Source organism: Limulus polyphemus, unplaced genomic scaffold (genome assembly GCF_000517525.1).
Source record: "Limulus polyphemus unplaced genomic scaffold, Limulus_polyphemus-2.1.2 Scaffold4928, whole genome shotgun sequence".
NCBI lineage: Eukaryota > Metazoa > Arthropoda > Merostomata > Xiphosura > Limulidae > Limulus > Limulus polyphemus.
In genome coordinates this window covers 51,047-76,350 of record NW_013670538.1, presented here as the reverse complement: position 1 = coordinate 76,350, position 25,304 = coordinate 51,047, and the positions used below count along the sequence as shown (strand labels likewise).

General features: G+C 33.1%; 1 protein-coding gene across 1 annotated transcript in view; it reads right to left on the bottom strand.

The window, feature by feature from the left end:
* Window positions 1-1,833: 1,833 nt before the first annotated feature.
* LOC106471870 (pre-mRNA-splicing factor 38A-like) overlaps window positions 1,834-25,304 on the bottom strand; it is a 37,881-nt gene continuing 14,410 nt past the window's right edge. The window contains exons 2-7 of the mRNA XM_013932496.2: window positions 8,548-8,707; window positions 8,019-8,140; window positions 5,983-6,068; window positions 5,357-5,458; window positions 2,562-2,820; window positions 1,834-2,398 (exon numbers count right to left, since the gene is read on the bottom strand). Coding sequence (XP_013787950.1) covers window positions 2,256-2,398; window positions 2,562-2,820; window positions 5,357-5,458; window positions 5,983-6,068; window positions 8,019-8,140; window positions 8,548-8,707 — 872 coding nt within the window. The 3' untranslated portion in view covers window positions 1,834-2,255. The remainder of the gene's footprint in view (window positions 2,399-2,561; window positions 2,821-5,356; window positions 5,459-5,982; window positions 6,069-8,018; window positions 8,141-8,547; window positions 8,708-25,304) is intronic.

The following is a 25,304-nucleotide window of genomic DNA, read 5'->3' as shown; positions in this document are numbered from 1 at the left end:
TTCTGTCCGATTTCCCACCTTAGATTTTGTTCTACCCCTATATGACCTTTTGAGTTTGGCATAAATTACACACTTATAGTAAAGACATAACTCATAATATAAATTTATAGACTGCAAGCTTCTTGTTTCATTGAGATACAAACAAGATAGTCAAACCTAGGTACTACACCCTTCCTTTCACATTCTGTCTTTCAAAAATATTAATAATTACCTCCAACTTTTGCTATTGGATTATTTATAATCAATAGAGAGAGAATACTCTGTTTTACTAAATTATTTATGAGGCTAGTTCATTCAGGCATTAGGTTTGAAAATATTTGGCTTAAGTTTCATTGTTTGCCTTTTTGGTGTTTGGCTTGACTAGCTAAAGGAATTTCTTAAAATCCATTATAGCCCAGTTACGAAACTAGTGAAGTTATATTAGTTTTAGAATATTTTATTTTTTTGCATAATAATGTGTGTGCTAATTTAAATATTTGGAAAGACTGACATCATAACAAAAAAGTAAGCTTAAGGTGCTTCATCTTCTAATGGCAAAAAGAGTTTTGTTTGTTTGTTTGAAATTAAGCACAAAGCTACACAATGGGCTATCTGTGCTCTGCCCACCACAGGTATCGAAACCCGGTTTCTAGCGTTGTAAGTCCGCAGACATACAGCTGTGCCACTGGGGGGCAGGCAAAAAGAGTCCAGCTTAAGTAGTAATTGTTTTTGTTCTTAAAAAAGTCACTAAAATTTACAAATTAGAAAGTTATTAGGTTAGATAAGAAAACTTAAATAAAAAAAGAAAGAAAAAATTACTTGTGATACACCTATTATAGCACACATACATTGTAAGGCATGATTATAATTCAACTGTGCATGCTTTCAACTCAATTGTTTACACAAAGTTTTTGTCATACTCTAAGAGGGTTTAAGTTCAGTTGTAAAGCAATAAAACTAAATGAACCAAGATTTGAAGAGTCTATTAGCTTTGGCTGTAAGGATAAATTGTGTATAATTGTCTGTTATAATATGAAGTCATTCTTGAAATAAAAAAAAGGGGGGGGGGAGGTAATTTACAATTTATTTCATATTTTTCAACTTTATATTTTACCTTATATTGCTGATTTTACTACCTTTAGTGTTAAGGTTGAGAAAATAAGATAAAATACAAAGTTTTACTAAAAGACCTTTTGATATTCATTTAGGTTAGGAAATTGTAGATGTTATGCAAATGAAACATAAAAACTGTAAGATGAAAAACTATTTTTAAGCTTAACATGTAAATTACTTTGCACTCAGACAAGTCAGAGTCTCAGTCAGAATGACTTAATTAAAACACAAATCTTTAGTAAATATACTTAATTAAAAAAGTTGACCTTTTGTGTACAACAGACTTGTAATGTTTGCAACAATTTTAAAAAGTAATGTTTAAAAGGATATGAATATTGTAAAATGTTTAGTGCATACAAATGTTACTCCTGTGTCAAACACTGCTATCACTGATGAGAAACCACCATACAATCTCCACCCAGTAAAGCAATTTCAGCCACCTTCTTCAACTCAATTGGCAATATTAACTACATGTGGTAAGACAGGTAAGCAAGTTACATAGTGGTTAAAGGTTGGTCAAAATGAAGCTGCATATGCATAGGGTTACCAAAGTCTATAATCCTTTAATGTGATTGTTGTGACTCTGTTAAAAAGTAACTTACAAGTTAAACTGGAAGGTAATGAGAACATATTTTGTAACCACTAAACATACAGAAACCTATATTTTTTTTATTTGCCCTTTTCTAGGGTTATTGAAAAGGGGTGATATTATCTGAAACTAGTAAAATTCAGTGACAGTGGTGAATTGAATGATAGATTGAACTTCATATTTATTTTAAGTAATCTAACATACAATTGTTTAAACATTTTTCAGTGCCAGAGCATTGGTGTTGCTTATATCTGTAAGAACCATAAAACAATTTTCATGTAGGAAGGTACAATTTTGGCTTTAAAAATAATGCAAGGTATAATACATTATTGGCTATGTATGGCTGGTATGCAAGTACTTGTAATAGTTTTCCTATGATTCAAAGCACTAGGAATGACTTTTGAACAACAGATGTATTAAGTGTTGATGGTGATTTTAATTACAATGAGAACATATAATCTTACACTATAAAAAGTTTATGCAGGATTAAAAACAAAATTTAGGTTTCTAAAGTGTCATTCATTATTTCTAGTACCTTATTCAGTTCAATGCACTGTAATGATTTCTTTATAGATTATCGCCTTAAAGGAGCAAGTCCAAGCTTAGCACGTAAAACATTAGACTCTGCAATTTCAAAACTTTCTTTGGATTCTCTTTCACGGCGACTGTGTTTACTCCGATGACTTGACTTTTTCTCATGACTTCTTTTTTCATGTCCTATATTAAATTTTAAAAATGCTTGTATAAATTCATTAAGAAAAAGTAAAAAAAGTAATACCTATAAATATCTTATGCAATTTCAAGTTTACATAATGATATGATATAGTATTCTTCATTAATTATTATGGTTAATGTAAAAACTTTAAGTATCACAACGCACCTGGAGAACGGTGCCTATAATCTCGATCTTTTTCTTTAACATGATAATCTCTCTCTCGAGATCTATGTCGACGACGGTCACGGTCTTCCCTTTCAGTTCTTTCTCGTGACCTTCGTCGTGGTGACCTTTCTCGTTTGTGAGGGGATCTACTGCGAATCCTTTTATGCCTTGTTGGTGAGCTCTGTCTTCTGGATTTGTCATCTTCCCGTTTCTGTGCTGAGGCTAAATAATGTTCTGGAGTGGGGCTTTTCTGAACTGGCTACAATTTTAAACAGTATAAGTTGAAAAGTATATGGAAATATAATTGATACTTGAAACCATCGATACTTGGTGAAACTCCATAATTACAGAATTGAGGAAAAGAACAAAGAAAATTTTTTTGTCAACAACGGTTATACACAAATTTAGTTGACACACTGTTATTTAAAATATTAAAAGGCATAAACTTAAAATTAATATATCAACATACTGTACCAAACGACAATAAAAACAATATGAAATGGTTTGAGATAAGCTACATTAGAAAACCTTCTCACAATATAACACAATGAACAGAGAAATATAAAGACCAGCCTTCTACTGTACAAACAATCTAGATAAAATGTTATGGTGTTTACCAATTAACGTGTCAAGACCGGAATAGTGTATACATATATATAGGCCAAACAGAACATTGACAGCTCCTGACAAAGCTGTAATAGCAAAATATTAAGCTATTAAAGTTACTTTCTGGAGATATACATCGTGATTTTATTTATGTTTATAGAAATCTCTCATAATAAACTCCAGTTTGTGTTAAACAAAGTTAAGAATAAGAATTAAAAAACATTCTAGAAGCTGGAATTTGAGAAAAATGGATTCAACCTTTCAATTTATTGAAACTAAATACCAATTTATTCCAGAAAAAACTGTAAAATATTACATATCTGTGATAAAAGTATAAAACTAAATAGCCTGAAAATTCTAGAAGTAAATAAAAGTCTAAAAAATCCAGAAAAAGTTCTAAACGATCAAACCAACTTAAGCTCCTCCCCACTTATCTCAAAGTGAATGTCAAGGTTACTTCCAATTTTTTGGTTTAACATATATAAACTTGTTTACAAGCTAGTTCACTTTGTACCTGATGATCCCTTTACTGGTGAAACCATGGTTATTAATAAATGAAGTATTTGTGAAATGTACAATTATCTTTGTTCTTTCCCCAGTTCTGTATATGTATATTGTAAAATGTCTAACATACAAAAATATTACTCCTGTGTCAAACACTGCTATCATTGAAGTAGTGTTAGCCACCTTCTTCAACTCAAATGCAAAAAAAAAAGAAATAAGACTACCACAAGCAAATATAAACAAGGTACTAAAAATGGAAAGAATATAAATATAATTATATTAATGAACTTGGCAATATTAACCACATGTGGTAAAACAAGCAAACCAAGATAATCTTCTGAGAGAATCAAATCAAAATCATTCTTATATTTTTAAGCATTAGATAATATGAGCTTTCCTCTTCAATTTAAATTTTTTTTCTTCTCTTCTAAAAAAAAAACTCTGTGTTCATAAACTTCTAGTCGCATATGCATTATCAGTATTGATTAACTATAAGTAATTATATTAAAAAGATTCCTAGTATTAAGTATTTAAAATTATTTTGAAAGAGTTGAAACATTTAGTAACAAAATTAACATATTACTGTATTCTCATAACTTGTGCATAACAGGTGTTTAAAGGAAAATCAGAGGTACTGGTAAATACCTCAACTATATATCAAACCACACCAACAATGTAAAGATGGGTGTTACATGCTGGCTAGTTTCCATAATAAATGAGATTTGTAATATAGAAGATGTTATGAAGGAATAAGAAATTACTACTACACTTCTTGAAAATGGATGTTATAAATACTTGATAAAGAAAATAATGAGGATATATGTAAATAATAGAAATAAATAAAATTAACATAAAGCCAGATTTCCTTATGTCTAAGGTATCCATGAAACAACAGAGGATATATGTAAACAGCATAAAGTCAAAACAGTGTTCATAAGCCACAACATACCAAACCACCTAAAAACCCAATGATAAGGAAAAACATCATTTACATCTTTAGAGAATGTGAACACCAATATATTGAAGAAATAAAAACCAACAAAAGTCACAATTCAGTAGTATAAAGAGCAAAAATCATAAAAGTTTTTGTAATACTGATCTAAAATGGCCATAAAATAAAATTGAATAATAAACAATATTAGAAGAAAAAACACACATGAAAAAAGAAAGATGAGAAGGCCTTCTACATTTATCTAATTGTTAACACATTCAGTCAATCTAGCATGAAAGTCAGCTAAACCTGGATATCCCTCTTGAAATCATTCAAATACTTAATTCAAGTCCTAATAGAGAAGAACCCAAACAAGTGTAAAGCACATTAGCCTTTCTTTTAAAAAATTCAGAAACAAAACCTGGCCATTACAACCAGAAATATTTTTTTCAGGATGTCCCTGAAGACAACAGCAGAAAGTTAGCATTTGAAACACAGTAACTAAAAAAGTAACTAATAAATAATTAGACTTAAGTGATCATATATGTTACTAGCCATTACAATAACTGATGTATGATTGTCACACCCTTACCATAAGTACACAAGTGTTTTAATTCCACAGTAAGACAATAAATGGATAATTTAATCTACTAGTTTTATAATCTACTTTCCAAGGTTTTATCACATAAATATTGTGTTGATTTTTTCATTACATTTTACAATCTGAAAACAGCATATTCTAGAATATTCCAACCTTTTCTTCTTCCTCTTCTTCTGATTCTACATCATCCAAATCATCATCTAAAGCACTAACTCTTGGATCTAATTCATTAAGTTCTTCTAAAACCTGACGTTTCTAAAAATATTCATGAATAAAGATTTTCTGATATAAAATACTGTATGATAAAATACAAAAAACAACACTGTTCAAAAAATACACTAAAGGAAAGAAAAACATTTTTCTATTTTCCTTTTTTTTTATGTATTGCTGTGTTATTACAATGCCCAATTATAGAAAAGTCAATAATGCAAACTTCTGTGGTTTCAAATAGAGCAAAATCCGTTACACTTATATAACTGCTGGGAGAAAAAACAGTTAAACCAACTATTTTAGAAGTAGTTATAAACTCAATGTTATTACAAAGTATAGGTTCCAATGAATGATGATAAATATTTGCAAGAGATTAAGTTCTCTTTTCTCTCTGTAATCATAATAACACTAACTGCTACATGGATTGAATTAGACAGAAAATAGCTTATTATAAAACATAGAAGAGTTTATAACCTAGTGTAATATATTAGCACAAATACCTGGTTGAAAAGATATATACAAAATCTGAAATAAGCTGTTCATCTTAGCTTTCATTTAAAAATACTTGCCTGTATTCTTGGTAAAATTACATCACAAATACGCTCTTCATGAAGTAATTCATCAATAAACTCATCCATGTAGACTGCTTCATATGCTAAAATAGTTTTACATAAGGAACAAAATTGGTTAATTCTTAAATAATTTAAAAGATGTTTACATTTGAAAAGCAATTACTCTAAAATGAATTATCTTTGTTAACTTTGATTTAGAATCTTACATTTTCAACAGATACACAAAAATCGTATAATATCTAAAATTAGTACTGATTCAATAGAATTGAAGTTTTTGTTTACAAGCTTTCAACAACAACTTTTGCTTTATACAAAAACAAAATGCACTTTATACTATAGGCAAAATTTTGAACATAGAAGAACTTGAAAGCTTGAAAAATATGTTTACTTCATAGTTGACTTTATTCTTCTTTACAAAAACCTTTTCAGTTTTACGTTATGTATCTGAACTATTCAGTATTCACGTCTTAAACTTCATGAATCAATACACAAAGGTTCAACAAAATTTCTGAAATGTTCAGACAAATAAACACTACTATATTAACTTTGTACCACAGAGCATCTATCATGTGTAACTGCATATACAATTTTCAAATTTATGTACAAATGATAATTATTATCCTTATTTCAACAATCTTTAACTTTAATATATTCTAGAATTCATTTTGTTCATTCTGTAACATTTACTTAATATAATTCTTAATACTCAAAGAAAAATGAAAAACAAATGCCAAATTTTCATTTCAAAACAGCTTCAAGGAGTTTTATCTGTAAGGAATGCTTTTATAACTTTTTAAGTGTTTCTGCCCATTCCAAATTCCAAAGCAAAGGTTAATATTTGCTAAGAAACTATCATCCTTTGAGAATATAATTACCTATATTTTATTTATTATGTTTCACTGTATTTTTTTAATATAGCCTTTCATTCCAACCATTTTATATCACAGCATGTGATCTGAAAACTACCAATGAAGCTAAGCTTTGGAATACCTAAATAGAAGCTTTAAATATCATTGGATAGAGCAGAATATACATTATTTACATAAATGTACAGTTGATAAAGTGGTATAAAAAGTAATTTATGGTTTGGGGGGGGGAAGTGGTTAGAGAAGAACGATAGAATCTTATGGGAAGACAAAATAACAAAAAACAGATCTGGGAATATATTTAGTATTTTTTTTTACATGCTCTTTTTCTTCCTGAAAATTTTTTCATATTAACTTGTATTTGTTTGAAAGGTATGGATATTTTCTTCAGGTAAGCTTAGTTAGGTTTAGCTAGTTTAGTAGGCAATGGCAAAATGTTACAATGATTGAAATCCTCATTTACTGAATATTATTGTTAAGTTTATCATATTCAGACAATACAAGTATATAACTTATTATTAAGTGAAAAAGAAAGCATATCTATTAGATATAAGCTCATCTCAACCAAGAATATTTTTGCCAAAAATACTGTTACTTAGCCATTTTGAAAGGTCTGGCCGTAGATCACTGATAAATCAGTTTTTGTGGTGTTTTCTTTTTCAATTTAAAGCTGGAAGTGGTGACTATTATAATTAGCAAAATAAAGTATCAAAAGAAATATATTAATGAATATCAACCAAGATGAAATTTATTGAGAATATGAAATGGAATTTTTAACTTAAAATGTAAACAACAATTTTAATCCTAAGACTAAAGGAATTATTTTTCAATATTTTTGAAAACAGGTCTGACAATAAAAATTTACAAATTTAAAGACATAAAAAATGATGGAAAACTAAACTAAATTATTTAAAACTTATAAAAGTCAAAACTAGATAGTACCTAGTAAGTTTTTTTTCAAGTTTCATGTAATTTGTTAAATATTTCTGCTGTGAGAAGGAAAAAAAAGTGACACCCCTCTCCAGTCCCTAAAGGGTTAAGCTCATGATTAACTCAAATTCTTGTAACATCCATTTTACAGTAACTTTTATATTATTGCATTAACTAACCTAGTATTGTGTGTCCTCTTGTTACAACATGATTAAATTAAACTTATGTTCAACTCACAGCCCTGTCTGTTTTGTCGCCGAATCTTCCGGTAATCATTATACAGTGGTTCTAAATATTTATAGGAATCTATAGAAGTCCCTACCAGTCGCATATAGAATGCTCCAAGTGCTCTGACATACCTGAGGAAATGTTTCAATAAAGATCAAATTATTATTAAAAAAAAGAAAAAAAAGAAACACAAATAATGTTATTTGAAAGAAAAATTTTTTTATGCAAGTAACATATTAATTAGCTTGATCTCAATTCACATTTTATTTACTGATTATTGTGTCGTGCCGCTCACTTATATAAAGGACATTATTACCATAATATTACAAAAATTAGCTTTATATAAATTTAATATTTATTAATAATTTCAAGAAATCTGCTTTTTATACTTAGCCCTAAAAACCTTGTTTGTAAATAACTATTAATCATAGCTTTTGTCTAGCTGATAGATACAAATAGACTATAAGCAGATAAAAGATTTTAAACCAATACTATACATGGGTATGACATATGAAAGGTAAAGAACAGTTAGACTCACTTAAAATCTTCTTGACGAATGAATTCAACAACAATATCCTTTTCAGGCTGAATTTGTAACATTTTAAGGACCAAACACAGGAATGGAGTAGGTTTGATGTTTCCACCAAAAACACCTCCTATGTACTTTAGTTCCATAGCCTTATCCACAAGTAACTCAGCTAAAACAAACATTCATTAAAACAGCTGTACTGCTAAATGCAATTTAGGACACAAAAGATTTGTTTAAAAAGCATACTTGCAATTTCATTTCAATAGTCATAGTGAACAATATATATACAAGTAGTCTATTTTCCACAATATTTGTATTTCTTAAAGACTACCAACCAAGGTTCTCCCAATGTCTAGCTTACCTTCTAAGCATAAGCAATTGCTTATACAGAGGAAATAATTGAATACTGTAAACCTATTGTTAATTAAGTATCTATGAAAATTAATTTTCCAAAATAATCTAACACTAAAGTCTAAAGATTCAATGTTTAAATTATTATAACAGCATAATACTTAATTTTGGTGACATTAATAATATCAAAATTATAGAAAAAGTAGTGAGGTGTACAACTGAAAAAAATAGTAGTTTTGCCATTTATACCAAGCATCTACATGAACACCAAGTGTTAAGGGTCAACTCATTATGTCTAAGCACAATAAATACGAGTTTTCTGTAATACATTTTACAATAAGTCTTTGTGAGTATAAATATTTTTAATGCTGATATTTATACATTTTTAGTTAAATGCACTTTCTGTTATGTGATTATGATGATTAATAAAAATGAAATTCTTTTATGACTACCTAACTTTATAAGTATACCTACTGTTTAACACCCAGTGTCTAAGTATATATCTAATTAAAAGAGAAATAAATGAGTGTTTGTGTTCTATTCTTAATAACTAAATAACTCCAATGTAATGAAATAACATAAGTGATGACGTAAAAATAATAAAATAACTGATCAAGTATGACCACAGTCTAGCAATTAAACTAAAGTTTCTTATCTAAGTTTATAACTCATTTGAAGACCATTGCTAACTTTTGTAATGCCCTATGCAAAACTGAAATGGTTAGGAATTAGTGCAGGTATTAGGGGCCTGCAATTCGTGGGGTGCAACAGATGCTGATGCTAGGATAGAAAATTCTGGATTAAAATGCACTTTTAGAGAGGCTAAAAGTGAGGTTGTGCCATTTATTTGCAGGTTGGAAAAGAAAGTAGAGTTTGTATTAATTACAGTTGCTGAGTTTATGAAAGAGAAGTGCAAATTGTAGGAAATGGCAACAGGGTTTAAAGAAGAACATGAACATTGAAGTGGATGGGTTTCAGTAGATAAAAAGGGTTTTTCAGGAAAATAAAAATGATAATGGGCAATAAGTTTTGAAATTAATGCACTTAGGTCAAGGGAGCATGTTGTATTAAGCACCAGGTTTCAGCCATTAACTAGAGAAGGAGGAGAGCAGAAGCAGAGAAGGGAAATAGATGGGATGGAATGATAGTGATAAAGGGGTCACAGTTGTAGGCAATTCTTTGATAAAGATATGCAGAAAGAATAGTCTGTGTGGTAAATATGGAGAAAAGCATAAGATTCCACTATGCAGAGACAAAGTTGAAGAACATAACTCATAACAAGCGGAATAATAAAGGGTGATAGCAATAATGCAGTTTTTTTTTTTGGCACATGGACCTAATGATACAGGAAAGGATAGGTCAGAGGAGCTAATTAATAAGCAGTGTAGGATAACATGAAAAGTTAATAACTCTAACATCAAATTCATAATACCCTGTTGAATGGCACTCTGTAGATGGTTGAGACGTTCATACTTTGACTACCACCCTTGCACATAGGATTAAAGGTAATGTATGTGGGTTATCATAATTTAAATTACACTAATAATTTTGATAGGAGTAACCTTAATAGTGTTATCAGAGAAAAGAATCTTGGTATTTTGATTGATCAGTCTCTTAGGCCATGCAAGCAGTGTGCTGTTGCTAGTGGTATAGTACAGGTTGTACTTACAGAAATATTGCACATAAATCTAAAAAGGTTACCATTTCACATATAGTTCACTGGTTAGGCCTCACATGGAGTATTGTTTACAATGAAGTAACTGATAATCTGACAAAAGCTGGTGTTACTTGTAAGGCCTAGAAAGTAAAATACATATACTACCAAAGCAGTCTTTTGGAAATCCCAACCTCAACAGAGGGTACTAAGCTGAGGCAGATGTGCTCAACACTGTCTGTTCTCCCCTACACGATGTAGATTTCAGGAGGGAGAAAAGTATTGCCTGTCAGTCTAAACCAGCCATAAGGTAGGCTCCACTGTCTCCAGTATATAGGTACAGAGAAATAATAAGTTGGTTGTGGGAGGTACAAAAAAAGGAATAATTCACAATTCACCTTCTTCTTAAAGCTTCTGTTAATTAAGACTGAAGAACAATGACTGTAGGGAAACGAAAACAAGAGGCAACTGAAATCACAATATGGTGTAAGTAATGTGACACAACAGTGTCAGGGGTTGTCCATATCCCTGCTTGCAAGATAACTAGAAGAAAGAGAAGTAGTAACATGATGAACTTGACGAGAGATGACACAAAAACTAAGAAAGACATCATCACCCATAGAGGAATAAATTAGCTGAATGAGTTGTTTCACTCAACTTGTCAAAGTGGAAGGAAAGAAGTCACAAAATGAAGAAGAGTCTGCCTGGAAAGGGAGCAGTAAAAATAAGATAACAATTAACTGCCCAAACAGGGCAAAGAAGACTATTGGGATCAGAACAATCTTGTGGAGAAGAATGAGAAAGGGATGATTGAAAAAAAAACATCCACTTACCTCTCAGATTGCCCAAGTCTTAGGGAGGAAGGAAAGGTCTCAGATTAAAATCAACCTGTCCCTATGGTAAACAGTGAGGGAAGCATCCAAGGAAAAATGTCAAAGTGACATCTCCTGCAAGCAAGAAGAAGAAAATACATCTTTACAGAAAGATGATATAGAGAATTGATGGTAAAAAGTTCTAATGAGGGTCACATGGAAATCATAGAATTAAACAGAGGTTCCAGTCCAGGGGAAAAGAGACGAGATGAGAAAGACTCAGAATAAGTATGTAGAAATTAGAGAAAGAAAAGAAGAATGGCCAGGGAAGAGACTAGAGGTCATTGAAAAACATCCAGAAAGAGACTGAACTAATCCTGACTCAAAGCATCCAGTGTTGCAATGTCCTAGACAGGTGACCAGAAAAGTCTTGGTGATAAGAAGAATCACAAATATGTTGATATGAGTACTCCCAAAGTGGGAATAAATCCATTGAAATAACAGAGGATGCAAAGGCCACTCCACTGAAAGGATCTGGTATAGGTGAGACAGCTGATCTACCATAAAGTTCAAAGTTCCCGAGACATGACAAGCTGACAACTGAAGGTAGTGGTCATGTGCCAAAAACAGAAAATCAAGAGTCAGAAAGCAGAGGTATCGAGTGTGAGTGGCTCCCTGTCAGTTAGTGTGAGAAATTATGGTAGAGTTGGATAAAGGGATCATAACAAGATGACTAGATAGAAAATGATGGCAAGCTTCTTAAGCAACCAACATAAGTATATTTATTTGGAAAGACCACTACCCTGGAGACCTGATGCATGAAAGAATGCTGGTGTCCAGAACTGCACCATACCTGAATAGAGAAGCATCTGTTCAGAGATGCAAGTCCAGGTGAGGTGGGGAAAGAGAGATTGCTCAGGGTCATTAGGATCAATGAACCACCATGACAGTATGTGGTGAAGAGATGGAAGGAGACACATGAGGGAAGACACTGGGTCATAGCCAACCTGAAGGGAATGGGCTGTATCTGAAAATGATGACTGTAATGGAGAAACTGGTGGAAGTGACAGACAGTCAAACAAATCAGAATTTAGAGAAATGCATCTGAAACATCAATCTTGGTCATCAACACCATCGACTGAGAAAACTATCCACCTTGTACCAAGGAATGACAAGAAATTAGTTTAAGGATGCTAAGTCTATAATAGGTTAACAATCTCTTTTCTTCTTAGAAATGACAGAGAGATAGGAAACTATTCTTCTTCAGAAGAACAAAGGGTCTTATTTTAAGTCTATAACACTTTATATGTGATCCTTTGTGCTAACTCTTTTATCAAAAGAGAGATAGGAATATAGCCCCAGAATGGGGTAGAGGAACTGTTTCACAATGTTCATAACCTGGAGAGAATATACAGAGAATCAAAGAGATCTGAGGGTGTGGAAAGAGAAAGTTGAGTGTGGAAAAATGGTAATGAGAAAACAACTGTATGACCCAAAGGTCTTCTGCAAAGACTCTTCAGGCACGCAAAATGGGAGAGCTGGGAGGGGGGGGGGTATGTGAGAAAGTAGCAAGAGGACAAAGAGCAGAAGGGGCAACTATATGAGGCTCCCACAGATAAGAAAGATGTTTGGACACCCTAGAACAAAAACACAAAACCAAAGTGAGAAGAGATAATTGCTGATGAGTTTAATCAGCTTGAGTTTCCAGTGTATAAGTAAACCCCCAAAACTTCATCTTATGAACACCAAAAAATAAGATAACTGGAGAAGGACTGGTTATTTCTATTCATTATAAATATGTCTATCAGCCATGTAAAGTTGATTAGCAAAGAATCAGAGGGAGAGAGGAGGGATTTTTCTGTGTGTTGATATCTCAGCAAGTCAAGAAGTACGAAGTTAAAATTTTATATTCTTGCTCATAATTAATATAGCTTGTGCTTCTAATTAATTGCAAGCTGCAGCGGTTTATTTTTGATCTAAGAAAATTGTGAAGGGGACAAATTGGAAATTAGGCATTTCACATGACATAGAAAAATGAAAATTGAGAATTTAAAATTTTCTTTTAACATCCATGATTGTAAACTTTGTTGATACCCCTTGGTGTTAGCCCTGTTGTCATAGGCATTGACCTGAACAATTCATAAAATTTAATCCAAGCCACATTAGTTCTCTATAAAGAGCTTCTGCCAGTGGATGGCCAGTTATGTCAAAAACAATTTATAAAATGTGCAACAACCTCAGCATTAAAACACCATTGTTAAGAAACCACACAATACAAGATAATTACTCACAATAATCAATATCATGCAATACAATCCATAAGTACAGAATAGTATTTTGATACTTTGGCATATGCAATTATGGTTTTAGACCTACACAATATTATTTCATTTTTTATCATAAAAATATGTTATATAATGAGTATGACTTTTATGTTCAGTATTATTTATAGGTGTTACTGCATAAGTTAATGAATCAAATTAAGCTGAAAGTCCAGTTTGTCCTTGAAATATCATTGTTTAGACAATTCTGAGTCAGCTTACCCTAACTTATTTTAGCCAAGTATTATTTCTTTTAATCATACTTGTCTATTCATAGCCACAATATATTTGCATTTAGCAAGCTTTAAGAGTATCTGATGTTAGGTATGTCTACCTATGTTTTGGTTTTTAATAAATGGTTGTGCAATGTGCCCATAATGACACTACTAACCAAATATGCATGACCTGGAAATATAAGCAGCAAACTCATTGGCTGCACAAAAATCCTCAAGTGTTTTATACGTGATTTTGGCTAAGTACTCTATAAAAATATCAATTAGGAACATATTGGAAATTGCATAACTGATAGTTCAATGAAGTTATTCATTTGAGTTTTGTCAAAGATATTTATCATTAACTGTAAATAGGTACTATGGTTTACTTGTGCCAAGAATCTAGTCATATTGTTTTTATTATTGCCATATTACTCTAACATTAGGTTTTGGTAAAGTAAAAATTAGGGTGGCAAGCACCGCTATAGTTTTATTGGTTCCTCCTCCTCCAAAAAGTGAACTTGTTCAGCCAGGTACTATGTTATTTCTTTAATGAGTTCAAATGCATTCCTCCACTAATGCAATTTCTCTGTTCATATTAATGCCTGATTTCTTTATCAAACATGGTGTATGTTAGTCAACAATTTTTCAAGTCATGCCATTTCTAAACATTCTCATGGTGTAACACTGAAAAATCATGCTTTTTTAATCAAATAATCACATGCTTCCAATCAGAAAATCATTCTTTGCACAGAAAATTGGATGTTGAGAAAATCTACAGTAAAAGTAGTAAACTGTATTGTTAATTTTTTGAGTACATAAGATATTTTCTGTTAACAACTTTATATATTTTTTCAACAGTATTTACAAGTTAAAAGTCTTTTTTTCTTATGTTGTGGAAATCTTAAAAGAAATCAATATAAATAGGTCTTTTTACTATTACTTAACTTATGAATCTGAACAACTGGCTAATGTACTTCCTCATTTTTAATTGCGAAACATTCTTTTGGAAACATTCATTTCTATTTCTTCATCTTATCATCCATATTTTATGAATGATGAATCTGTTTAGGGAATGTATTTATGGCCCTCCTTTGACTTGCAATGAATTCTGTTTCTTTTTATTCTTTTTTTGTCTTCAAAACCATAGGCAAATTTATTGAATCTTTCCCTCTCTCTACTGCTTCTTGAGAGTTCCTCTAATTTCACTATTTTGTTATTCTTTTCAAAAAACATTTCTTTTAATCCTCTACAAAAATAACAATTCCAGTCAAACTCATAATTACTATCATAATCTGAATGTAATATGCTCCCAAATATAATACGTGCTCTAATCTTCCCAAACAGAGTCAAATTTGCCCTATCACCATAAATAATACACAAAGTAATTCTTTGATGACAAGAACATTAGTGTCATATAATTTGTAATTGCGCATTCAACATAGTACTTGCTATCATTGCAAATAAACAATGTCAAAATGTTACAGTATTTGTAAAACCATTAAAACCAAGTTCACCTTAGTACTTGCTATGTTAACAAATAAACATTCTCAAAAACCAATTTAAACTAGTGTTCATTAGTCATGGCCCACGGCAACAGCTTTGCTACAATGTGGTACATGTATTTTGTTCTGAAATATTTCTTCCTTGCACGTATATAAAGATTGTGGTTTTGGTTTTATAAGACTGATTTAAAAATACAATATGAAATCAAAGCCTAACATAACAAAACACATTGGCTGTTTATGGTCAAGTATTGACATTTAGTTCAGTGCTTAAAAAGAATGGGGCCATTTTTATTTTGTATGGTTGATTTAAAAATACATTTAACAACGATGACAGAAATTCTTTTAACTCTCTCGCTATGGACTCGGTCTATTCAACTGGGCATGTGATCCGAAATTGACTTCAAAGTTTCCAAAATATACCTTTTAATGTGTTTTTTTGTATCCGCACAAACTTTTTCAAGCCTTTAGTAAACATTACAAGTTTTTGAATAATTTTTATTAAGTATTTTAACTAAAATTTTGTCCCTGAATATATGGCAGTGATGCCATTTACGGTGATGATGAAACATTAGAGAAGTTGTGTCAACTATTCAAGGACAGTGGGTTCCACCGAAAATGATTTGTAGTTTTGAATATTAAACATAAGGTAGGGGATAACTAGTTTTGTATTTCCAAACATTTTTACTTGTGCATGTTAGTAAATCTTAAAAATAACAAGGCTTAACTTCTTGATTTAGATACAGGCTCAGTCAATTCGACAAATTGACCTTTAGAGTTTCCATATTATAACTTTTAATGAGGAGTCAAAGTATTGACTGCTTTGAGTGAAAAATGATTTTCATGTTAAGGTAAAAAAATACTTTTCTTAATTTTAAAAAATGTCAAATTTTATTAGTGTAATCTCTAAAAACCTCCTTAATAAATATCAATTTTATTTTTGTAAAATTTATATTTTGTCTGTTATTTTCTCTATGAACTCTAAAACCATTTAGCCAATTTGAAACAATTTTGTACCAACCATAAAAAAAAATAGGAAATAAATCTAAATTACCCTTTTTTAGTTTCTAGTTGTGACAGGGAATTACAGTTGATTATCCTAAATAGCTTAAAGCTTGTAACAGTACATATTTATTTCTATTTAAGTTTGAAGTGTTTCTAACTAATAATCCCACCACACAAGTTGTAAATCAGTTGGTGAAAGTGAAGCTCAAGTTACCATATCGAAATAATTAATGCACAAGCTACTCATGAGTATACCTAATGACAAACTTTTATTTTTTTTCTTTATCTTACCTAATCTACCCTAATAAGTTACAAATTTTTACATCTTAGTGACTTTTATAATAATATATAAAGAATGCACATGAAAAACAAGAACGATAGTTCTTACTTGGGTCTTTTTTTTGCTGTCAACTGTCAATGAAACATAAGCCTACTTTTTTATACTAAACAAAAAACTTTTTCATTTCATTAAATAATGCACCTAAGAACATAGAAAAAGCAAACAATTTCCTATAATTATCAATTTTTCTTGCTATGAAAAATCCAGTTAAGCTCATTAATGTGTTTCTCTTGGAATAACTTTGAATTGGAAGTGAAATAGACAATTCTCTGTACATAAAACAACATAATATGACATTTGGTAGATTAAAACTTTGGCTTTCTATTGGTTATAAATAATACATTATAAAGCATCAGAGAGAATCAATGGCAATTTGTGAAAGAGAAGATGTGACAGGTGGGCATAGCAAGTGGATGTTAACATTTCCTAACACTGAAAATATATTTCTGATAGGTACTTACCTCCTGTCACCCAAAGCTATCTTGACCTTAATTTGCCCTCTAAGCATTGCTTTAATTTTTTCAACAGAGTACCAGTCTTTTATATCATTTTATTTTTGTGCCATTGCAGCAACATGCACTAATCGTGTGACTACCCTCTACCAATCATACTGTGCCACCTATACTATCACTGCAGCACAATCCTCACTTTCGAGAATTTGTAGACACAAGCCAGAAACACCAGCAAATCAATGGGGAGGAAGGGCAGGAAGTGAGTGAGAGGAGGCAAGTACATATAGGAAATAAATTTTCAGTAATGCAAAAGTAATCAAATAAGCAGAGAACAACCACCAGGAAAGAACAGGTATACCACAATTATAAAAGGAGGCACACCTATGTGGTATAGCACTATTTCTGGAAGAGATATGCTCTTTGCCTAGTAATGAACAAAGTAAGACACATAGGGTGAAACTTAAGAGACAGAAAACATGCCATGTAATACAGATTCCACCTGTGGACAACAGATAGTACATAAGATATCCACATGTGTAACAAGCTTGAGCACATGACACAATCATAATCAGATTTGAAGAAGATGCCTGGAATTAGATATAAGAATATGTGGTTAGGGCTAAGGGACCATACATGTATATGAATAGGCCAAGTGCAATCCACCTGGGAAAAAACATCCAAGGGAAGAACTTTGGGATATGTCATATTATGCCAAATGCAGTCCATCTGGTCAAAAACGACTGTGGAAGTACCTTGCATATGACTGTAAGATCAACAAGTGTGGTTCGTCCAGGCCAAGATAGCCAAGTATGGTTAGCCTGGGCAAAACATCCAGTGGAAGCACCTTGCATAATAAATTTTTAATTTCATATATTGTACATAACAGAATGTGTGATCAACAAGTGTGGCCAGTCCTAGCAAAAACATCTGGGGGAAACACCTTGTGATATTATTGAGTATGTCAAGTGCAGTCCATCTGGGCAGAAAACACCCAGTGGAAAAGCTCTGCATAAAAAAAAATATTAGTTAGTGAACAACAAGTATGATCAGCCCAGGCAAAAACATCCGGGAGAAGCGCCTTGTGTTTTAACGAGTATAACAAGTGTGGTCCATCTGGGCAGAAAACATCCAGTGGAAACACCTTGCATAAAATTTGTATTTCATGATCAACAAGTGCAGTATATCCATGCAAATCAAAATCTGAGAGAAGTGCCTGAATTGAGCATATTATGAAATTGTATAATATGAAATATAACAAAAATAACCCTCTTCTCTTAGAGTGGGTACATATGACTATCAAGTTTGTTTTATCATGCAAATACTACTCCAGAGGAAACCTCCACAGTCCACCACTCCAGCAACTGGGGAAATGGAAGTGGCAAGAAAAGGGGGGAATCTGGAGGAACGACACACAGGAGACAATGCAATGGATGTCTGCGATTTCCTATTTTGAAAAGCAGAAAGTGCCAAATTGTAAGAATCATGGGTCAGTAGGGATGGGCAAAAATCCCCATCTGCTGTACTCATGAAGACCATTATTGATGGTCCTGTATATATGATACATTGATGTAGGAAAAAAAATAAATTAACTATATACACACACCACCAGATAAGTGTCCAGTGGTCTTACAGAAACACCCCATCTTCAAAGTGAGTGTTATGGAAGTATACAGATATAGTGCTAGAATATAATATTCAGCACACCTGACCAGACAACACTTACCACCAGGTGAGATCCTGAAATAAGATGTATATCAATGAATTAATGTAAAAAAAGAATAATATGTTGGCTTACCCCAGGCAAAGGTAAACAGTGGAAGATGATACCTGCTCGAGGAAAACACAGCTATGTTTTGCAGCTAAAGAGTGATAAAAGTATTGGAAGTTGTCTACATACCTGCCTAAATGATCTCAATCAAAAGGTGGAGGTTGCAAGCAGCTAAAGACATAGTTTGATGACTAATTTGGTGTGAAGAAACATGATGTAGATAACAACTATCCATGGACGCATCAAAATACGCCAGTCCTATGAGTTGACAAACCCAACTAGTAAGAGTAATAGGTGAAAAGATCACAGGAAACAGAGGAATTCCTTGGAACAAAAAGACATGAATGAGAACCATGAAAGGAGGTAGCATGAACCATATAACATTGCAGGTAATGAACTGAACAAAGTAGACAATCTGGATCCAAACAAGAGAACACATGGGAAAAGGATGGTAAGGAAATAGGAGAAGAGGCTCAACAACCTTCCCGGACAGCTGATGTTCTGGGAAGGAAAGCCCAATCCAGATAGGGAATAACATACGAGGAATGGTAAAGTATGCAGGAAACATTAATGGCATAAATATCAGAACAATGATGATTGCACAGCAGAAGGGGGAGGAAATAGGTCTTAGGGGAAAAATGGTACAAAGGACACATTGCAAAGGGTTCAAAGGGAGAACCAGACATGGCATGAAGGGCAACATTGAGATCTCAAACTGGCAGAACAAAGGAACGTGGAGAATGGACCAAATGAAAGAACCAAAGAAAGACAGAAATAACCAGAGAAGGCATTCTGGAAGTGGGAGAAAGGAAGGGATTTGATAGGGCAGCCCTAAAAAGAGCAACAGCCGAAACAGACAAACCCTGAACAAACAACCAAATGAAGAACTGGGACAGGTGAGGAACAGAAAGACAAGATGGTCAGAAGCCATGGCCAATAGACCAAAGCCTCTGGTACATAGACAAGGAGGAAGGGTGAATGGTACAAGCAAGGAAAGACACAAGGAAAGAGTTGAAGCACAGGACTGGATAAAAGTTGCACATCCAGCTGGAGTGTGGTGACGTTGGGATGAAAACGTCTGATCATGGTTGTCAGAGGACTGATCAGGACAAAGATAAAGGCAGGGGCTGTAGCTCCAGTAAAGGTCAGAGCAGAAGGAACTATGTCTGAGCCAACCAATATGAAGCAACCAGCAGAAAACAACAAGGAGTGATCTGGATATAGGCGAAGACCTCTCCAATCTGGACTAAGAGCATCCTCTCCCAGAGCTGAGGGGTGAGGAACTAAAGACCAAAAAGGAAGGCAGTTTGGCACCAGTTAGTGGGAAATGCATATATATGTGGAGTTCCCAGTTAAGAACACACCAACAGAAATACCTGAGGATGAAGGGAATACTCTGTGGGAAGACACCAAAACAGTCACATCATGGTTGGTGGTCAAGTACAGGAGATCCAGAGTCTGAAAACAGAGATCTGGACTTGGTTTTCCCTTGCTTGGTAATATAGTGATGCCATTGAAATCGTCAGAATCAACCATAACCACCCACCCCCATAGAAATGAGAGGAAATGATACATAGCTCAATGAACTGTGAAAATGTGGAAATGGAGAGTAGCCTCCTCAAATAGACTACTGACCTGAAATCTCTGGGGGAAATTGAGGAAAACCCCCAATGAAACATCAGTAAACAGATGAGACTTGGTACAAGGCAGAAGAATGGGAACCCCCACCATGATCAAGTCTCTGTTGAGCCACCAAGCAAGGTCAGCCCTGACCCCAGGTGGAAGGGAAATGGGATGGTCCATGGGATCTTGGAGAATGTTCCACCAGGAAGGATGCATCCAATGAAGGGAATGCATGTGTGCCCAATTTAATGAAATGAGAGCTTCCTTGGAAGCCCACAACCTCAAAAAAGAGAATACCTCTCATGCAAAGAAAGAAGAAGAAGAATGTAGGGCCTTCGTGACTGCCCGTTCAGTATCCTGGAGCTGAAGTTGAGAAGGCTGGGCTTGACTGAGATAGGAAGTGAAGAGAACCCCTATGTAAATAAGATACTGTGAGGGATTAGTAAAGGACTTCTCCAACTTCATGAGAAACCCCATCCGAGCATCTTCTCAAGGAAGCAAGTGGGTGGGAGTGACTGACTGGGTATGGGAAGAGGCAAGCAGAAGCCAGTCATCCACGTAATAGGGAGTCCAAACACCCAGAAAGTGAAGATGATGTGCAAAAGCATACCACTCAACAAAACACATATGGAGCTGAAGAAAGACCAAATGGCAACACCCAGAACTGGATGACAGAACTTTCGTGGGCAAACTAAAGAAAAAACAACGTGACACTAGGGCAAAAATCCCACCTATGTGAGAGGTAGGACTCCAGAGTGAAGTGAGGTGTTTCCTGATAAGAATACAGCCAGGAAAGAGCTATGATGGGACTCCAATCTCCCATGTATTTTGGAGACAATAAATAGACTGGAGTAAAATCCCAGTTGAGTGGGTACCACCCATTCGATAGCTCCTTTGTGTAATAGGTCTTGAATGTACTCAGCAAAACAACTGGATGAGGTACAATCCTGAATAGGAAGGAAAGAGATCTGAGAAGTGGATAGAGGGGGAGCAAAGCAGAAGGCATAAACACACAGACAGAACCCGTAGAAGACACCTAAACTAAACATACTGATAGAAAGTACTCATTACTAACAAACTAACAAAATGTAGAAATGTGTAAAGTCTACAAAGTAGAGAAAAATAAAAAACCTACAAAACTATGAAATTCGACCTAAAACAGAAAAGAATAAGTAACACCCAAAGTAGAAGTTAAATGACCCTTAAATATCGAACATATAAGTCTACCCAAAAAATGCATAACACAAAGGACACAAAAATAAAACCGACCCTAAAGAACATGACAATAAAAAGTTACCCAGTTAACAATAACAAAGTTTAACTCTAATGTAATCTCCAATTATATGTGACTAGTATTGAAGAAAAAGGAACTTACAAACAAAACATTAACAGTGAAGAGAAGTAAAAACAAAGGAATAATCAAACTCCAAATGCAAGTTTAAACTAAATTAACCTAGATGGTAAAAGAAGTATAAAAATCTAACTTCTCCAACACTGATCAGAGAAGACGTGAAGGATTTAAATTATCGAGTGTGGAAATTAGATCCATCCACACAAGCCCACATAAAATCACTGAACATGAGTATACCAACAAGAGTAAGAAATACACGCTGAAAAACCTACCACAAACTTTCTGGGAAAAGAACAATACCTAACTCAGCAGATTACATGGAGGTGCAGTAACAAGTTGAAAGTGCCGTAGAAAGAATTTCCACACAGTAGTTATAATCCTCTTCACAAAAATCATGTAAGAAAAATTGTCGGCTGAACATAAGACATGAACTTTCTATGAACTAAAGCTTGTGTTTCCTCAGCAGACATCATTGACCCTGAGACCTGGGGACTAGTATTCTATTTATGGCAAGAATTTCAACATCTGCCATATTAAATCTCGAATTCATATGAACAAAGCAGAATTCTGAAACAGAAACGTTACTAAAACAAATGAGTAGAAACAATGGAAATCAAATGCAAGAAGTCAAAACTGGAAATCAAGCACAATCAAAATCTTGTAGCCACATGGGGAATGCGTTAAAACACATGTCTATACACTAGAATGCCAATCGAGAAAGAGTGGATTGTGCTGCAATGGTAGAGAGAGCTACCTGTATTAGTATAAATGATAGAGTATGATTGGTGGAGGGTAGTCACATGATTAGCACATGTTGCTGCAATGGTGCAAAAATGAAGGGGTATAAAAGACTGGTGCACTGTTGAAAATATTTGAAATCAAGGTTGAGATAGCTTTGGAACTGGTTTTTTTCTGTAAACAAATAAGATTAAAGGCCATAAAAAGTATGCTTTGCCTGAGTAATATCTATTTTATAATGAGTAATTTATTTTAAATTCCATACTTCTTGGAGGTGTGGTAAATAAATAAGGGAAGACAAGACCTAAAAATCAAATGTCACAATTCTCATACTAGGGAAGATTGAGGATTTTTTAAATATTTCTATGTAAATTTAAAAAACTTTGAACTTAAGTAATATTAAAATATAATTTATTAACTATGTTTTGATGCCAAGTGTATTTGCATACGCTGATAATATGATAGTTTAATTAAATTTTGAGATTAACTCTGTAAAAGGTTGTGACATACATAGTTGAACCTGTCCGTGGCAAGTGTTAAAGCAAGTCAATTTCCAAACAATGATTCATATTCTGATTCACCAGGTTCTTAGAAACACGGGATAAGTTTCAGAGTAACACAAACTTTCCAATCAAATTTATAAATTTTCAATTATGTGCAATTATCATAAATAACATAACAGACTTTAAAATTGTCACTAAAAACAGCAACTTTCAAAGTTAAGATTTTTCTTACCTGAAAATGTATTTCCCATCAGATACTTACCTCTCTTCACACAATATTTATTTCTCACATGCCTGCAGTTGAGATTTTGCTCACATCACTAGCCTTGAACAATCTCCCACTTTAATTATGTGTTTTGAGACAAACTGCACTAGTACATGATGTAATCATTATGCAGCCACAGCCCTTGACTAATAGGAAGACTATATATCCTCCCTGCACAGTAGATCCCCACAAGCACTTGCACTCAAAATTAATATCATTCTTAGAAGAAGGCAAGAATAATGTACACCAGTAGTGAGGATGAAAGGTGGGAAAGTGTGAAAAGGTAAATATCTATTGGAAATACATTTTCAGGTAAAGAAAATGTTAACTTCTGAAATGATCCACTTACCCCTCTGCCCACAGTAGCTGGATTCCATATTGATGTAGTGGAGGAGTTGGTAAAAACAAGAAAACCTTGATGAGTCCCCTCAGAGAAGGCATCAGATACGAAAAGCACATGGAGTATGACACTCAATAACCCTTTCGAGACGGGTCAGGGGTGAAAGGCCATGTCATTTTGTTTGTTGACTCACATTCAAAATGTTAATGAACTACTATTTCATGAATTTATGTCAATAAGTTTGTCATCAAACTGTAGATTATAATTCAAATTTTAGTACTATATATTACTCAATTTCTTAATTTAAAAGCAAATATTAAAAACACAGACAAACATTGATTTTTGTGTGTCATGTGGTATGTTGATTGCAGCACTGGTTCAAATTAGATGTTTGTGAAGTAAAATACTAAATCTATAGTTTAGTAAGAATTAGAAACTCAAATTACCAATATTGAAATTAGAATATAGAACAAGAATGCTAATGTAATAAATCAAACACAGTGGCACCCTGCCCACCTCTTTCCATTTTTGGAAACAGTCCCTTATAGTCACTTACTTCTATATAGGACATGAATAACCAATTGAAAGCTCAGAATGTCCCGCTAGTGGTTTTCTCAGCCATTTTATCTAGCTTGGACACCATTTCTTTCTTTTAACCAATATTTCAAGGAGGTAGGATGTGTCTTTAGTCTTCTCAAAATTTCATATTATTTTAGACTAAAATACATCTTAGTTACTAAGCTTGATAAATTATAGTGGAATTCTATGGTACTGATGTAGTAACATATATATATATATAAAAAACCTAAAAAAATTATTTCATATCCTCCATGTGCGAAATTTTTAAAGGCTTAGAAACCTACATCAAACAGCAACCGAGTACAAAGGTTGTAACTAGAAAAGATAATTGTACTTACTGTTTTATGTTTTAAGAAAAGTAAGTTTAAGAACTTCTTTCAAAATAGCAATAATCTATATACACATATAATGTATAATAATTGAAATACTAGTCTAATAAAGCACAGCCAAGACAAGTTACTTTGTACAGACAAAAGTTATTTGATACTATAACATCAGTGCACGTGTACTGCATCATTCTAACTTAACATAATATTTTGGGACAACATAGGACCTATTGGTCCATCTCATTCATATATTTATCAAGCTTAAGATATCTTAAACTCTCTTAAATTTACTGCCTCTACAACATCTGAAGGCACCCCATTCCAAAGGCCAACCACCCTGTTAGAAAAATAAAACTGTCTTAGCTGAAGATGACTTCTACCTTGCCAAAATTTATAGTTGTGTCCTCTAGTCCTACTATTCTCATTGTTAAATAATAAAAAAAAAAAGATGATACATCAACACTATCAATTTCCTTTACAATCTTAAACACCTCAGTCAGATCCCCCCAACTCTTCTTTTTTTCAAGACAAAAAAATTTGAGAGATATCAGTCTCTCGTCGTATGACAAGCCCTCCATCTCAGGCACCATTCTATGAACCTTTTCCACTAATTCAATGTCC